The sequence below is a fragment of the Ranitomeya imitator genome, chromosome 3 (genome assembly GCF_032444005.1).
Source record: "Ranitomeya imitator isolate aRanImi1 chromosome 3, aRanImi1.pri, whole genome shotgun sequence".
Lineage (NCBI taxonomy): Eukaryota > Metazoa > Chordata > Amphibia > Anura > Dendrobatidae > Ranitomeya > Ranitomeya imitator.
The window spans coordinates 757,850,146-757,865,506 of record NC_091284.1 but is presented as its reverse complement, the minus strand read 5'-3'; the positions used below and the strand labels follow the sequence as shown (position 1 = coordinate 757,865,506).

Genomic DNA, 15,361 nt, shown 5'->3' with positions numbered 1-15,361 from the left:
GACTTAACTTCTTTAAGCATAGCCTCCGCAGCGCTACCTTGTGCAGCCCTCTCCACAGTTTCGGGCACTCCTTTTATAGCGACACGTTTGGGGGGACATAGCGGACGCTAATTATTTGAAATGCGCGCCTTTTCTTCCCTGCAGCGTGCGCTTCCCTGCCGCTGCATCCGGCGGGCTTCGCTCCGTAAGGCCACGCCCCCTTGCTTTTCGGCGCTCCCTCTCCGGATCTTCTCAGCGCTGGGCACGTCTCTCCATGGAACCCAGCGCTGGTATTGGTCATGCTCAGGCGGCCCACGCCCCTCTGGGCTGGTTTCTATTCGCTCGACCACACCCCTTCTCTGGCGCACTCTCTGCACACGCATGGCACAGCATACCACGTCTTCCTGTCTAGATTATCCTCTCAGACAGTGCTGTCCATACCTGACGCGGCATCTCTGATGGACCCCACGGACAGGCAAATCAAGGCTTTAACCAAATCGGCCTTTGAAGCTTCTGGTGCCTCTCTGTCCCAATTTCGCCTCTTCTTGGGTGGCGAAAGCGGTGTCGGCATGGGCCAAGACCCTACGCAGAGGCATTCTAGATTCGACTCCTGCACAGGAGCTAGCAGATTTAGCAGATCAGATTTCACTTGCTGGGAAATACCTCTTGAATGCCTCTCTGGATGCGGCTGCTTGCTCGGCTAGGGTAAACAGCAACATTGTTGCCATTTGCCGTGTCCTTTGGCTGAAGGCGTGGAATGCAGATCCTGCTTCCAAAAAATCCCTCACAGGTCTGCCTTTCCAAGGATCCAGGCTTTTTGGCGCACAGCTAGACCAAATGATTTCAGACGCCACTGGCGATAAGAGCACTTCTCTGCCGCAATCTAAGCCTGGGCGTCCCTTCAATAGAAAGGGTCCCCAATCCTTTCGCTCCTTCGTTTCATCGAGTGGTGCCTCTCAGCAAGACTTGCCCTCCTCTCAAAGCGAACGAAGGAAGCCTTCTTTCCGACGTACCCCTCACTGGAGAGCTAAAAGCCGCTCCTCCAAGTCTTCCGGTCCTCGCGACCACAGATTTTCTTCTAAATGACAGGTCACCCCCACCTGGAAATCTTTCCAGGGTGGGAGGCAGGCTTCTTCGCTTCACAGAGGCTTGGTTATCGGTGGTTGGCGATGCTTGGGTTAGGGAGATCGTTACATCAGGCTACAAAATAGAATTTTCTGCGCCCCCAGGAAGACGTTTCTTCCTTTCTCGTCCACCCATACAGCCCTCCCATGTCCCAGGGCTTCTCCAGGCTGTCGATTCCCTCCTCGCCTCCAGGGTAATTGTCTCAGTCCCTTCCAACCAGCAGTTTTCCGGCTTTTATCTGAATCTTTTCGTAGTTACGAAAAAAGACGTCTCTCTTCGCCCGATTTTGGATCTCAAACAGAGGAACCGCCACCTCAGGATTTGGCATTTCAAGATGGAGTCTCTGCGCTCGGTGATCGCTTCCTTGGAACCAGGGGAATTTCTGTGCTCTGTGGACATTTGGGATGTGTACCTACACATCCCGATTTGTGTTCAGCACCAAAGGTTCCTTCGTTTCGCGATCCAGGACCAGCATTTCCAATTCACGGCCCTTCCGTTAGGCCTCCCAGGGTCTTTACGAAGGTAATGGCGGCGGTCATGGCCATCCTTCGATTCTTGTAATCCCCTACCCCGATTACCTCCTTGTGAAAGGTCCGTCTTGCCACGACTGCGGTCAGAACCTCCAGATCACTCTGGACACGTTGACCCGCCTCAGTTGGATAATCAACGAACAGAAGTCACCTTGATTCCGACCCAACGTCTAGAATTCCTGGGCATGGAATTCAACACCATTCAGGCCCAGGTCTTCCTCCAATGGCAGAAGTTCCTTTCTCTTCAGAGGGGCATCAAAGCCTTAAAGGGTCCTACTCCTCTACCTTTACGGCTCGGCATGAGGGTTCTGGGAAAGATGGTCGCTTCCATGGAAGCGGTCCCTTACGCTCAGTTCCATTCTCACCCTCTCCAACTTGCCCTTCTGTCCGTTTGGGACAGGAGTCCACTTTCCCTAGACCGCCCCATTCTCCTCCCTCTCAATGTGGGACAATCTCTCATTTGGTGGACGCTATCCACCTCCGTTCTGCGCGGGAGATCGTTTCTCCCTCTCCGCTGACAGGTCATCACCACCGACGCCAGTCTCCAGGGGTGTGGTGTGGTCGCTGGACTTCTCAAGAGGCACATCTCCCGATCAATCTCTTAGAGATCAGGGCTATCTTCCTAGCCCTCCTCCGCTGGTAGTCCCTCCTATCGGGAAAACCAGCACGCAGGTCATGAGGGAAGTTGCAAAAATTCTACGGTGGGCAGAGAACCACGTCCCCTCCATTTCAGCTGTCCACATCCCATGGGTGGACAATTGGGAAGCCGACTTCCTCAGCCATCAGGTGCTCATGTCAGGCGAGTGGGCTCTTCTCCCTTCTGTCTTCTACCAGATTTGTCAAAGGTGGGGCGTGCTGGACTTTGACCTCATAGCCTCCCTAACAAACCACAAGGTTCCCCACTTCGTATCCAGATCTCGGGATCCTATGGCCGTCGGCTGCGACACCCTTGTGATTTTGTGGGCCCAGTTTCAGATGCCTTATCTGTTCTCTCCTCTCCCCTTGCTTCCAAGGGTCGCCAAGAAGATAATCAGATGGAGTTCCTGTTCTCTTAGTAGCTCCAGATTGGCCCCGCAGGGCCTGGTATGCGGAGCTAGTGAACATGTTATCGGACGTCCCCTTGAGACTTCCAGATCGTCCGGATCTTTTATCGCAAGGTCCCCTCTTCCACCCGAATTCTTGATCTCTGAACTTAATGGTATGGCCGTTGAGGCCGCGGTCCTAAAGGATGCAGGTTTTTCTCAACGTGTCAAACAGACCATGATAAGGGCTAGGAAACGGGCATCTTCCCGTATCTACCATAGGCGTTGGAAGGCCTTTTTCCGATGGTGCAATGACAACGGTCTGTCTCCTATGGTTTTTTCCCTGTCTTCACTTCTTGGCTTTCTTTGATCGGATCTCGATTCGAGCCTCTCTCTGACCACATTAAAGGGTCAAGTCTCAGCTCTGTCAATTCTTTTTCAAAGAGACCTAGCTTCTCTTCCCCGGGTGAGAACCTTCCTTAAGGGGGTTGCTCATATAGCATCTCCTTACCATCCTCCGGTTGATCCCTGGGACTTCAACCTTGTGCTCAGCGCCCTCCAGTGCACGCCTTTTGGACCGATTCGGGACTTTTCTTTCCCGCTTCTTTCTTGGAAAGAAGCTTTCTTGGTCGCCATCACCTCGATCAGGAGAGTTTCTGAGTTGGCAGCGTTGTCCTGTTGTTCTCCCTTCCTGATCCTACACCAGAACAAAGTTGTCCTTCGGCCTGTTCCTTCCTTTCTGCCGAAGGTGGTTCCGGCTTTTCACATCAATGAAGAGATCGTCCTTCCTTCGTTGTGCCCTTCTCCAGTTCATCCTTTGGAGAAATCTCTCCACAATTTGGATGTGGTCAGGGCTATCCGAGTCTATCTTTCCAGAACTTCTCCTTTTCGTCAGTCTGATCCTCTGTTTGTCATCTCAGAAGGGCGTCGGAAGGGGCTCCCCGCCTCAAAATCCACAATTGCTCGGTGGATCCGTTCGGCGGTCCTGGAGGCATACCATGTTCAAAATAAACATCCTCCCCTGGGGTTGAGGGCTCACTCTACCTGGGCTGTGGGAGTTTCCTCGACAGTTCGTCACCAAGCTTCGGACTCGCAGGTTTGCAAGGCTGCAATGTGGTCCTCCATCCACACCTTTGTAAAATTCTACAAGATGCACACACAGGCTTCTGCGGATGCAGGCCTGTGTAGGAAGATACTGCAGTTTTGCACCGGCCGACATAACTCTTTTCATATTATCCCACCCTTGGGACTGCTTGGACATCCCATGGTTACCTGTGTCCCCCAATGAAGCGAGAAAGAAAAAGGGATTTTTGTTTCTTACCGTAAAATCTTTTTCTTGGAGCCTTCATTGGGGGACACAGCACCCTCCCTTAATTTTGTACCGTATTGGCCAACGGGCCGTTGTTTTGGGTTGGTACATAGATTGAGTTTGTTTATACTGGCTCCTACTACTGCTTTTGCACCAACTGAGTTGCCTGGTGCCTGTCGGAGTGTGTATACTGCCGGGGAGGAGTTATCTTTATTTGCATAGTGTCAGCATCCTAGCGACAGCAGCATACACCCATGGTTACCTGTGTCCCCCAATGAAGGCTCCAAGAAAGTGATTTTACGGTAAGAACCAAAAATCCCTCTTTCTCAGTCCTTAGCCATTTTGGGGCACTGTTTTGCAAAATGCTGCAGAAATTGCTGAAATAAAATTCTTGTTTACATAAAATCACTCCGAAGGGGGAACACTTGAGTACATTTGCAACAAATTTTGCGACTTTTTGTAAATTCGCAAATAAGCAGAAACATCTGGAAAGCGTAAACCCTGCCCACTATGGCAAACTAAAACAAACAGGCGAACATATGAAGTAGTGTTAAAAAAAGATGCAACTGAAATGATAAATTTAGTGCAAAAAAAGATGCAAAACAGAAAAATCTTGACAAAACACTGGCGCAAATTCAAAACTGAATCAGGTCTTAGTGTACAATCTGGAGAAAACACTTGTTTTATTGGTCATGTTGAGCAATTAACATTGTTCTTGCTTTATTGGAAACAGCAGAAAGTTTGAATTTTGCATAAATATATAAATCGAGGTGGCCCAGTCTGTCGGCTCAATAGGGGCTATTCAGTAGGCGCTGTAGGGTGTGTGTGTGTAGGGGGGGAAGGGGAGGGCTGGCTTTGACATTAAATTTAATAGTCTATTTCTTGCTGCTTACATTCCAGCTAGGAACATGTGTAGTACATACTTAATATTATTGCGATTAGGCACTTATATTCCTCTTGTTTCAGTTGTACAGATGCGGTGTTATAAAGAATCATATAGGAATTAACAGCGAAAAAGCCAGAAACTTTGAATTTCATTGTCTGGATTATTTCACAAGAGAAAGTTTCTTCGCCGAAGGTGGAGTGCAAATAGCTGATGGTGGCTGGCTCGTACCCGCTGATAAACTAACCGCAGGCAGAGAGGAGTTCTACAGGTGACAACTGATAATGAGATATGCATGCATACATACAGTACATACAGTAGGTAAAATGAAGTATTGAACATGTCGCCAATTTTTTAAGTAAATCTATTTCTTAAGGTGATATCGACATGAAATTCTCACCAGATGTCAGTAACAACCCATCCAGTCCACACTGTCAATCATTTATGTGTAAAAATGAGAAAAGTATTGAGCACATAAAGAAAGAGAATTGCAAAAAGCCATGGAAAGTCAAGACACCAGCTGAATTCTATCAGTAATTAGAAAGCTATCCTACCACTTATTGAAAAATATCAGCTGTTTTGACTGATGGCATATAAAAAGGTGTCTCATTACCAAGGTGCCACACAAGACATCTCAGGATGTGTAAAACCAGTTTGCTGTCTCAAGACTTTCACAACTTTATTGTTGAAAAACATAATAATGGCATTGGTTACAAAAGACTTTCTAAACTACTGAAGGTTCCTTTCAGCACTGTTGGGGCAATAATCTGGAAGTGGAAAGAACATAATTTCACCATACCAGGTGCTCCACTCAAGATTTCAGATAAAGGAGTGAAAAGAATTATCAGAAGTTGTCCAAGAGCCAAGGACAACCTGTGGGAAGCCACAGAAAGACCTGGAATCAGCATCTACACTTGTTAAGCACTGAACCTCCATATCATGTATGCACACTCACCACGCAAGACCCCACTGTTGAGCGAAAATCGCGTTTTAAAGTTTGCTCAACAACATTTAGACAAGCCTGTGAAATACTGGGAGAATATAGTCTGGTCAAATCAGACCAAAATTAAACTCTGTGGATGCTTTAATACACACCATGTTTGGAGGCCAAAAGGCACTGTATGTGACCCCAAATACACCATACTATTAGTCAAATCATGATGTGGGGCTATTTTTCAGCATACGGTACGGCAACCTTCATTTACTTGAATCAGGATAAATGGACAAATGTAACAAGATATTTTGGAAAAAATCCTGCAGCCATCTACCAGGATGATGAAGATGAAACGAGGGTGGATATTTGAGCAAGACAATGATCCCAAACACACAGCCAAGGAAACTATCAAATGGTTTCAGAGAAAGAAAATAAATCTGCTAGAATGGCCGAGCCAATCACCAGACGTGAATCCAATAAAAAATATATGGAAGGAACTAAAGCTCAGAGTTCAGAGAAAGGAGCCCATGGGACCTTCAAGATGTGAGGAGTGATGTGTGGAATGGGCCCAAATTACTCCTGAGCAATGCCTGCGACTAGTTTCTCCATACAGGAGACGTCATGAAGCTGTCATCACCAACGAAGACTTTTGTACGAAATGTTAATTACAATTCAGTAAGTGTTTAATACTTTTCCCTGTGTCATTTCTCATTATTACACATAACTTAATGTATGCACATCTATGGTTTGATTTCTTTGCCTGTCTGGATTGGATGGGTTGTTGCTGACATCCGGTGAGAATTTCATGTCAATGGCACCTTTAGAAATATAGTTACGTACATTGGTAACTTGTTAAATACTTATTTTCACACGCTGTATATTTTCTATATATGCTATATTATAGTTTTCTATATTTCGAAGGTTTCACTTTTTTTTTTTTTTTTTTTAACAAAGCTAATGCTGCTCTTACAGTTTTCTGTGTTGGATTCTTTCAGTGCTATTAGAACAATGCCATTTGGAGCTGATGGATACTTGTGGATGTGTAATCAATGACAGTCAGCAGCTAAATGTTTTGCACAGAAACAATTTTTTTCCCTAAATGATGATGTGCATATTATTGCATCTATTAAATGTTTTATCAGGGGAAATCACTGGTGTGAGGGCTGTGTATGACTACAGTCGTGCTGACGATTGCCCGTTGCTTTGCAGGACCTTGTGTGATACTCCAGGAGTGGACCCCAAGCTGATCAGTCCAGAATGGGTGTACAATCACTACCGATGGATTGTGTGGAAGCTGGCAGCCATGGAAGTGATGTTCCCTAGGATCTTTGCTGGCAGATGTTTGACCCCGGACAGACTGCTCTTACAGCTCAAGTACAGGTAGAATATTAAAAAGACTTGTCCAGTTAAAAACAAAACAAAAAACAAAGTATACTTTGAGCACAAAGTAGCAAATTATCTACTATATAATTGTCTAAGGGTCACTTCCGTCTGTCTGTCACGGATATTCATTGGTCGCGGCCTCTGTCTGTCATGGAAATCCAAGTCGCCGATTGGTCGTGGCAAAACGCCCACGACCAATCAGCGACGGGCACAATCTGCCGGCAAAATGGCCGCTCCTTCCTCCCCACAGTCATGGCCCGCTCCATACTCCCCTCCAGTCAGCCCTCACACAGGGTTAATGCCAGCGTTAATGGACCGCGATGTAACGCACTCCATTAACGCAGCTATTAACCCTGTGTGACCAACTTTTTACTATTCATGCTGCATATGCAGCATGAATAGTAAAAAGATTGTTACTAATAATAAAAAAAAAAAATGTTATTCTCACCCTCCGACGTCGCGTTGTCCTCGGCAGTGCAAGCGGCAGGTTCCGGTGGCAAGGATGCTATACGAGAAGGACCTGCCGTGACGTCACGGTCATGTGATTGTAACGTCATCACAGGTCCTGCGCTCATCCAACCCTGGGACCGGAAGCTGCCGCGTGCACCGCACACAGGTGCCAGGACTACAAGGGGCCCTCAGATGGTGAGTATATGTTTATTTTTTATTTTAAGTCTTTTTTAACCTGTTACGTACGTGGCTGGGCAATATACTACGTAGCTGGGCAATATAGTATGTGGCTGGGCAATGTACTACGTGGCTGGGCAATATACTACGTGGCTGGGCAATATACTACGTGGCTGGGCAATATACTACGTGGGCTGTACAATATACTACGTGGACATGTATATTCCCGAATACCTGATGCGTTAAAATCGGGCCACTATCTAGTACAACTTATAATAAGCTCAATTCATAAAAGATTTGTCTGCCATTTACCATTTTTCGCTTTATAACACGCACCTGATTATAAGCCGCACCCCCAAATTTGGTGAAGAAAAAGAGAACTTTTTTTTATGTTAAATGGGGGTCTGTCTTATGCCAGTATCCATCTTACAAATCATATGTCCCTCATCCTGGTATCTATATAACCCCCATCCTTGTGCTGGCACATGCCTCCCTAGTCACTATATGTCCACCTGTGCTGCTGGCAGACACATGCCCCCACGGTCACTATATGCCCCATTTGCTGCTGGCAGGCACTTGCCCCCCCTGTGCTGGCAGGCACATGCCCCCGAGGGTCACTATATGCCCCCCTGTGCTGGCGGGCACATGCCGCTCGGTCACAATATGGCCCCAGTGCTGCTGACAGGTACAGCTTTCCCGGTCACTATATGCCCCCCCAGTGCTGCTGGCAGATACAGGCCTCATGCCCCCCTGGGTCACTATATGCCCCCAGTGCTGCTGACAGGTACAGCCCTCCCTCGCCACCCAACCCCCCCCCCCCCCCCCCCGTTCACTATACTATATGCTCCCCTGTGCTGTTGGCAGGTACAGGCCCCCCGGCCACTATATGCTCCCTGTGCTGCTGGCACACGCATGCCCCCCACTGCTGTTACTTTGTTCTATAAAATGCCGAGGAACAGTTTGGGGAAGGCCCTTTTCTGCTCCCTTCTGCAACCATTTAACCCCAGTAGTGAGACATTGATGGACCGCTTTACTGCCTACCTGGTCTCACAGACATTTAGTTTTCTCCTTCGCCTCATTGGGGGACACAGACCGTGCGGGTGTATGCTGCTGCCAATAGGAGGCTGACACTAAGTGATACAAAAAAAGTTAGCTCCTCCCCTGCAGTATATACCCTCCTGCCGGCTCTCGGCTCCTCCCCTGCAGTATACACCCTCCTGCTGGCTCCCAGCTCCTCCCCAGCAGTATACATCCTCCTGCTGGCTCTTAGCTCCTCCCCTGCAGTATACATCCTCCTGCTGGCTCTCGGCTCCTCCCCTGCAGTATACATCCTCCTGCTGGCTCTTAGCTCCTCCCCTGCAGTATACACCCTCCTGCTGGCTCTCAGCTCCTCCCCTGCAGTATACATCCTCCTGCTGGCTCTTAGCTCCTCCCCTGCAGTATACACCCTCCTGCTGTCTCTCAGCTAACCAGTTCTTGCTTAGTGTCTGTAGGAGGCACATGGGTCTGTTTCAGACCCCAACGTTTTTTATTTTATTGTTTACTTTTCTGTAAATTTTTATTTATTTTTTTTTTTTTTTTTATTTAAATAGTTTTTTATTGAAAACAAATATGAACAATACAATTTATGCATTTTCCAGTATTTTACAAAATTTTTACATTTTCCAAACCCCCAACAATCCCAACAAAACCCAAACCTCCCCCTCCCCTGACAGCTCATACCCATTTATACTTTTGTTACCAGTATTGATGGTTCTTTGAGCCATTCGACTCACTTATTTCCGCTTATTCCTCTAGCACTCTCTTCCTTTCAGAGGCCCTCATCCTCCCATTTCCCATAACTATTCATCCCAGCTCGAGCCACGGAGACCACATTTTGTCAAACGTTTCTATTTTCCCACGTCTTTTGTAGACCCCCTTTTCCAAATTGAGACCATGTTTAACCCCTTTACCCCCAAGGGTGGTTTGCACGTTAATGACCAGGCCAATTTTTACAATTCTGACCACTGTCCCTTTATGAGGTTATAACTCCGAAACGCTTCAACGGATCCTGGTGATTCTGACATTGTTTTCTCGTGACATATTGTACTTCATGATAGTGGTAAAATTTCTTTGATAGTACCTGCGTTTATTTGTGAAAAAAACGGAAATTTGGCGAAAATTTTGAAAATTTCGCAATTTTCAAACTTTGAATTTTTATGCAATTAAATCACAGAGATATGTCAAACAAAATACTTAATAAGTAACATTTCCCACATGTCTCCTTTACATCAGCATAATTTTGGAACCAATTTTTTTTTTTGTTAGGGCTTTATAAGGGTTAAAAGTTGACCAGCAATTTCTCATTTTTACAACACCATTTTTTTTTAGGGACCACGTCTCATTTGAAGTCATTTTGAGGGGTCTATATGATAGAAAATGCCCAAGTGTGACACCATTCTAAAAACTGCACCCCTCAAGGTGCTCAAAACCACATTCAAGAAGTTTATTAACCCTTCAGGTGTTTAATAGGAATTTTTGGAATGTTTAAATAAAAATGAACATTTAACTTTTTTACACAAAAAATTTACTTCAGCTCCAATTTGTTTTATTTTACCAAGGGTAACAGGAGAAATTGGACCCAAAAAGTTGTTGTCCAATTTGTCCTGAGTACGCTGATACCCCATATGTGGCAGTAAACCACTGTTTGGGCGCATGGGAGAGCTCGGAAGGGAAGGAGCGCTATTTGACTTTTCAATGCAAAATTGACAGGAATTGAGATGGGACGCCATGTTGCGTTTGGAGAGCCACTGATGTGCCTAAACATTGAAACCCTCCACAAGTGACACCATTTTGGAAAGTAGACCCCCTAAGGAACTTATCTGGATGTGTGGTGAGCACTTTGACCCACCAAGTGCTTCACAGAAGTTTATAATGCAGAACCGTAAAAATAAAAAATCATATTTTTTCACAAAAATTATATTTTTGCCCCCAATTTTTTATTTTTCCAAGGGTAAGAGAAGAAATTGGACCTCAAAAGTTGTTGTCCAATTTGTCCTGAGTACGCTGATACCTCATATGTGGCAGTAAACCACTGTTTGGGCGCATGGGAGAGCTCGGAAGGGAAGGAGCGCAGTTTGACTTTTCAATGCAAAATTGACAGAAATTGAGATGGGACGCCATGTTGCGTTTGGAGAGCCACTGATGTGCCTAAACATTGAAACCCCCCACAAGTGACACCATTTTGGAAAGTAGACCCCCTAAGGAACTTATCTAGAGGTGTGGTGAGCACTTTGACCCACCAAGTGCTTCACAGAAGTTTATAATGCAGAACCGTAAAAATAAAAAATCATATTTTTTCACAAAAATTATATTTTTGCCCCCAATTTTTTATTTTTCCAAGGGTAAGAGAAGAAATTGGACCTCAAAAGTTGTTGTCCAATTTGTCCCGAGTACGCTGATACCCCATATGTGGCAGTAAACCACTGTTTGGGCGCATGGGAGAGCTCGGAAGGGAAGGAGCGCCGTTTGACTTTTCAATGCAAAATTGACAGGAATTGAGATGGGACGCCATGTTGCGTTTGGAGAGCCACTGATGTGCCTAAACATTGAAACCCCCCACAAGTGACACCATTTTGGAAAGTAGACCCCCTAAGGAACTTATCTGGATGTGTGGTGAGCACTTTGACCCACCAAGGGCTTCACAGAAGTTTATAATGCAGAGCCATAAAAATAAAACAAAATTTTTTTCCCACAAAAATTATTTTTTAGCCCCCAGTTTTGTATTTTCCCTAGGGTAACAGGAGAAATTGGACCCCAAAAGTTGTTGTCCAATTTGTCCTGAGTACGCTGATACCCCATATGTGGGGGGGAACCACCGTTTGGGCGCATGGGAGGGTTCGGAAGGGAAGGAGCGCCATTTGGAATGCAGACTTAGATGGAATGGTCTGCAGGCGTCACATTGCGTTTGCAGAGCCCCTAATGTACCTAAACAGTAGAAACCCCCCACAAGTGACACCATTTTGGAAAGTAGACCCCCTAAGGAACTCATCTTGATGTGTTGTGAGAGCTTTGAACCCCCAAGTATTTCACTACAGTTTATAACGCAGAGCCATGCAAATAAAAAATATTTTTTTTTCCACAAAAATTATATTTTAGCCCCCAGTTTTGTATTTTTCCAAGGTTAGCAGGAGAAATTGGACCCTAAATGTTGTTGTCCAATTTGTCCTGAGTACGCTGATACCCGATATGTGGGGGGGAACCACCGTTTGGGCGCATGGGAGGGCTCGGAAGGGAAGGAGCATCATTTGGAATGCAGACTTAGATGGATTGGTCTGCAGGCGTCACATTGCGTTTGCAGAGCCCCTAATGTACCTAAACAGTAGAAACCCCCCACAAGTGACCCCATATTGGAAACTAGACCCCTCAATGAACTTATCTAGATGTGTTGTGAGAACTTTGAACCCCCAAGTGTTTCACTACAGTTTATAACGCAGAGCCGTGAAAATAAAAAATCTTTTTGTTTTCCCACAAAAATTATTTTTTAGCCCCCAGTTTTGTATTTTCCCAAGGGTAACAGGAGAAATTGGTCCACAAAAGTTGTTGTCCAATTTGTCCTGAGTACGCTGATACCCCATATGTTGGGGTAAACCCCTGTTTGGGCACACAGGAGAGCTCGGAAGGGAAGGAGCACTGTTTTACTTTTTCAACGCAGAATTGGCTGGAATTGAGATCGGACGCCATGTCGTGTTTGGAGAGCCCCTGATGTGCCGAAACAGTGGAAACCCCCCAATTATAACTGAAACCCTAATCTAAACACACCCCTAACCCTAATTCCAACGGTAACCCTAACCACACCTCTAACCCTGACACACCCCTAACCCTAATCCCAACCCTATTCCCAACTGTAAATGTAATCTAAACCCTAACCCTAACTTTAGCCCCAACCCTAACTGTAGCCCCAACCCTAACCCTAACCCTAGCCCTAACCCTAGCCCTAACCCTAGCCCTAACCCTAACCCTAGCCCTAACCCTAGCCCTAACCCTAGCCCTAGCCCTAGCCCTAACCCTAGCCCTAACCCTAGCCCTAATGGGAAAATGGAAATAAATACATTTTTTTTATTTTTCCCTAACTAAGGGGGTGATGAAGGGGGGTTTGATTTACTTTTATAGCGAGTTTTTTAGCGGATTTTTATGATTGGCAGCCGTCACACACTGAAAGACCCTTTTTATTGCAAAAAATATTTTTTGCAATACCACATTTTGAGAGCTATAATTTTTCCATATTTTGGTCCACAGAGTCATGTGAGGTCTTGTTTTTTGCGGGACGAGTTGACGTTTTTATTGAAAACATTTTTGGGCACGTGACATTTTTTTATCGCTTTTTATTCCGATTTTTGTGAGGAAGAATGACCAAAAGCCAGCTATTCATGAATTTCTATTGGGGGAGGCGTTTATACCGTTCCGCGTTTGGTAAAATTGATAAATCAGTTTTATTCTTCGGGTCAGTACGATTACAGCGATACCTCATTTATATCATTTTTTTATGGTTTGGTGCTTTTATACGATAAAAACTATTTTACAGAAAAAATAATTATTTTTGCATCGCTTTATTCTCAGGACTATAACTTTTTTATTTTTTTGCTGATGATGCTGTATGGCGGCTCTTTTTTTTGCGGGACAATATGACGCTTTCAGCGGTACCATGGTTATTTATATCTAAATATGTGTACTTTTATTGGTTTTTTTTTTTTATTTAGATGAAGAAATGTATTTATGGGAATAATATTTTTTTTTTTTTTCATTATTTTGGAATATTTTTTTTTATTTTTTTTACATATTTGGAAAATTTTTTTTTTACTTTTTTACTTTGTCCCAGGGGGGGACATCACAGATCAGTGATCTGACAGTTTGCACAGCACTCTGTCAGATCACTGATCTGACATGCAGCGCTGCAGCCTTCACAGAGCCTGCTCTGAGCAGGCTCTGTGAAGCCACCTCCCTCCCTGCAGGACCCGGATCCGCGGCCATCTTGGATCCGGGGCTCGAGCAGGGAGGGAGGTGAGGAGACCCTCGCAGCAACGCGATCACATCGCGTTGCTGCGGGGGGCTCAGGGAAGCCCGCAGGGAGCCCCCTCCCTGCGCGGTGCTTCCCTGCACCGCCGGCACATCGCGATCATCTTTGATCGCGGTGTGCCAGGGGTTAATGTGCCGGGGGCGGTCCGTGACCGCTCCTGGCACATAGTGCCGGATGTCAGCTGCGATAAGCAGCTGACACCCGGCCGCGATCGGCCGCGCTCCCCCCGTGAGCGCGGCCGATCGGCTATGACGTACTATCCCGTCCAGGGTCAGATAAGCCCAGGGCACCTCGACGGGATAGTACGTCTAAGGTCACAGAGGGGTTAACATATTTCAGGAATTCACCCCTTGTAGGCGGTTCCTCCTTGATCCAGTTCCTTGCTATTACCTTCCTTGCCATATATAATAGCCTGGCTATTGCTATCTTCCAGGTGTTGTCCACTCTAATTTCCTCTACATGTCCCAGTATACACACTATCGGATCTCTCGGCACTCTGCATTTATACGCCCCTTCCACACGGCTCATTACCACCAACCAGAAAGCAACCAGTCTTGGACATGTCCACATCATGTGATATATTCCTGCATTCTCAGTCCTACATCTCGGGCATTCAGAGTCAGCACGCAACCCTGCTCTACACAACACTTCCGATGATTTATAGTAAATTTTTATTTTTTAATTAACGGAGTGAAGGGGGCGACGGTTCCTTTCAAGGTTCCGATCTCCCCCGAACTATCAACAGGCGAGCACGGCGAGTATACCTCCCCGTACCCTCTCCTGCGACGTGGGAAGCCATGCCTGAGCTCACTTCAGGGGCGACGGTTCCTTTCATGGTCCCGATCTCCCCACACCAGCAGCAGGCGACCACATGGAGTGTCGCCTCCATGTATCCTCTCCTGGAGCCAGGCCTAATGCCGGACAACTGGCCCTGTCCACCCGGACTGAGCTCCGTGGCTGTACAGAGGCCCCTCTCTATGGCGTCCGAGCAGCCCCCACTGTCCCACCACTGTGAAAGCGGATGGCACAAGGAGGCGGACGGGTCCTCTCCACCTCCCTAACAAACGGATGATGGATTGAGGCTTATCCCTGCACCGTCCATGCTGCACAGAACAGCGCTGAAACCCACATCCGCGGCGGCTCCATGCCGGGACGCGCATCAATGGTGAGTGGATCCATCTTCAGAGGGATATCCACATGCTGACAGGCAGCCTCAGCCACTTCCCTGTGGCCCACCTCTCTGAGGTAATGCTCTGGCCGGCTGCAAAAATTTAGTCCCCGGCTTCGGCCGATTTGTAGGCCGCATCCTGGAAGTCTTGCCTGGAACGACCCACTGGTGACGTCCGCCGCCTACAGAAATTTAGGCCCCGGCTTAGGCCTATTCAACATTGTGTCTGTGGCTCCGCCCCCCAAATTGGCGCTTCTCGCTCTCTGCGAGATTTTATCAACTCTGCAGCTCCCGGTGGCCATCTTGGTCCACCCGGCCAGCTCACACTGGGGTGACAGTATTTTTG

At 46.7% G+C, this 15,361-nt stretch overlaps 1 protein-coding gene across 1 annotated transcript in view; it reads left to right on the top strand.

Moving 5' to 3' along the window:
• Nucleotides 1–15,361, top strand: part of BRCA2 (BRCA2 DNA repair associated) — a 126,118-nt gene that overhangs the window by 57,497 nt on the left and 53,260 nt on the right. The window contains exons 15-16 of the mRNA XM_069758994.1: nucleotides 4,932–5,119; nucleotides 6,992–7,162. Of these exons, the coding sequence (XP_069615095.1) occupies nucleotides 4,932–5,119; nucleotides 6,992–7,162 (359 nt within the window). The remainder of the gene's footprint in view (nucleotides 1–4,931; nucleotides 5,120–6,991; nucleotides 7,163–15,361) is intronic.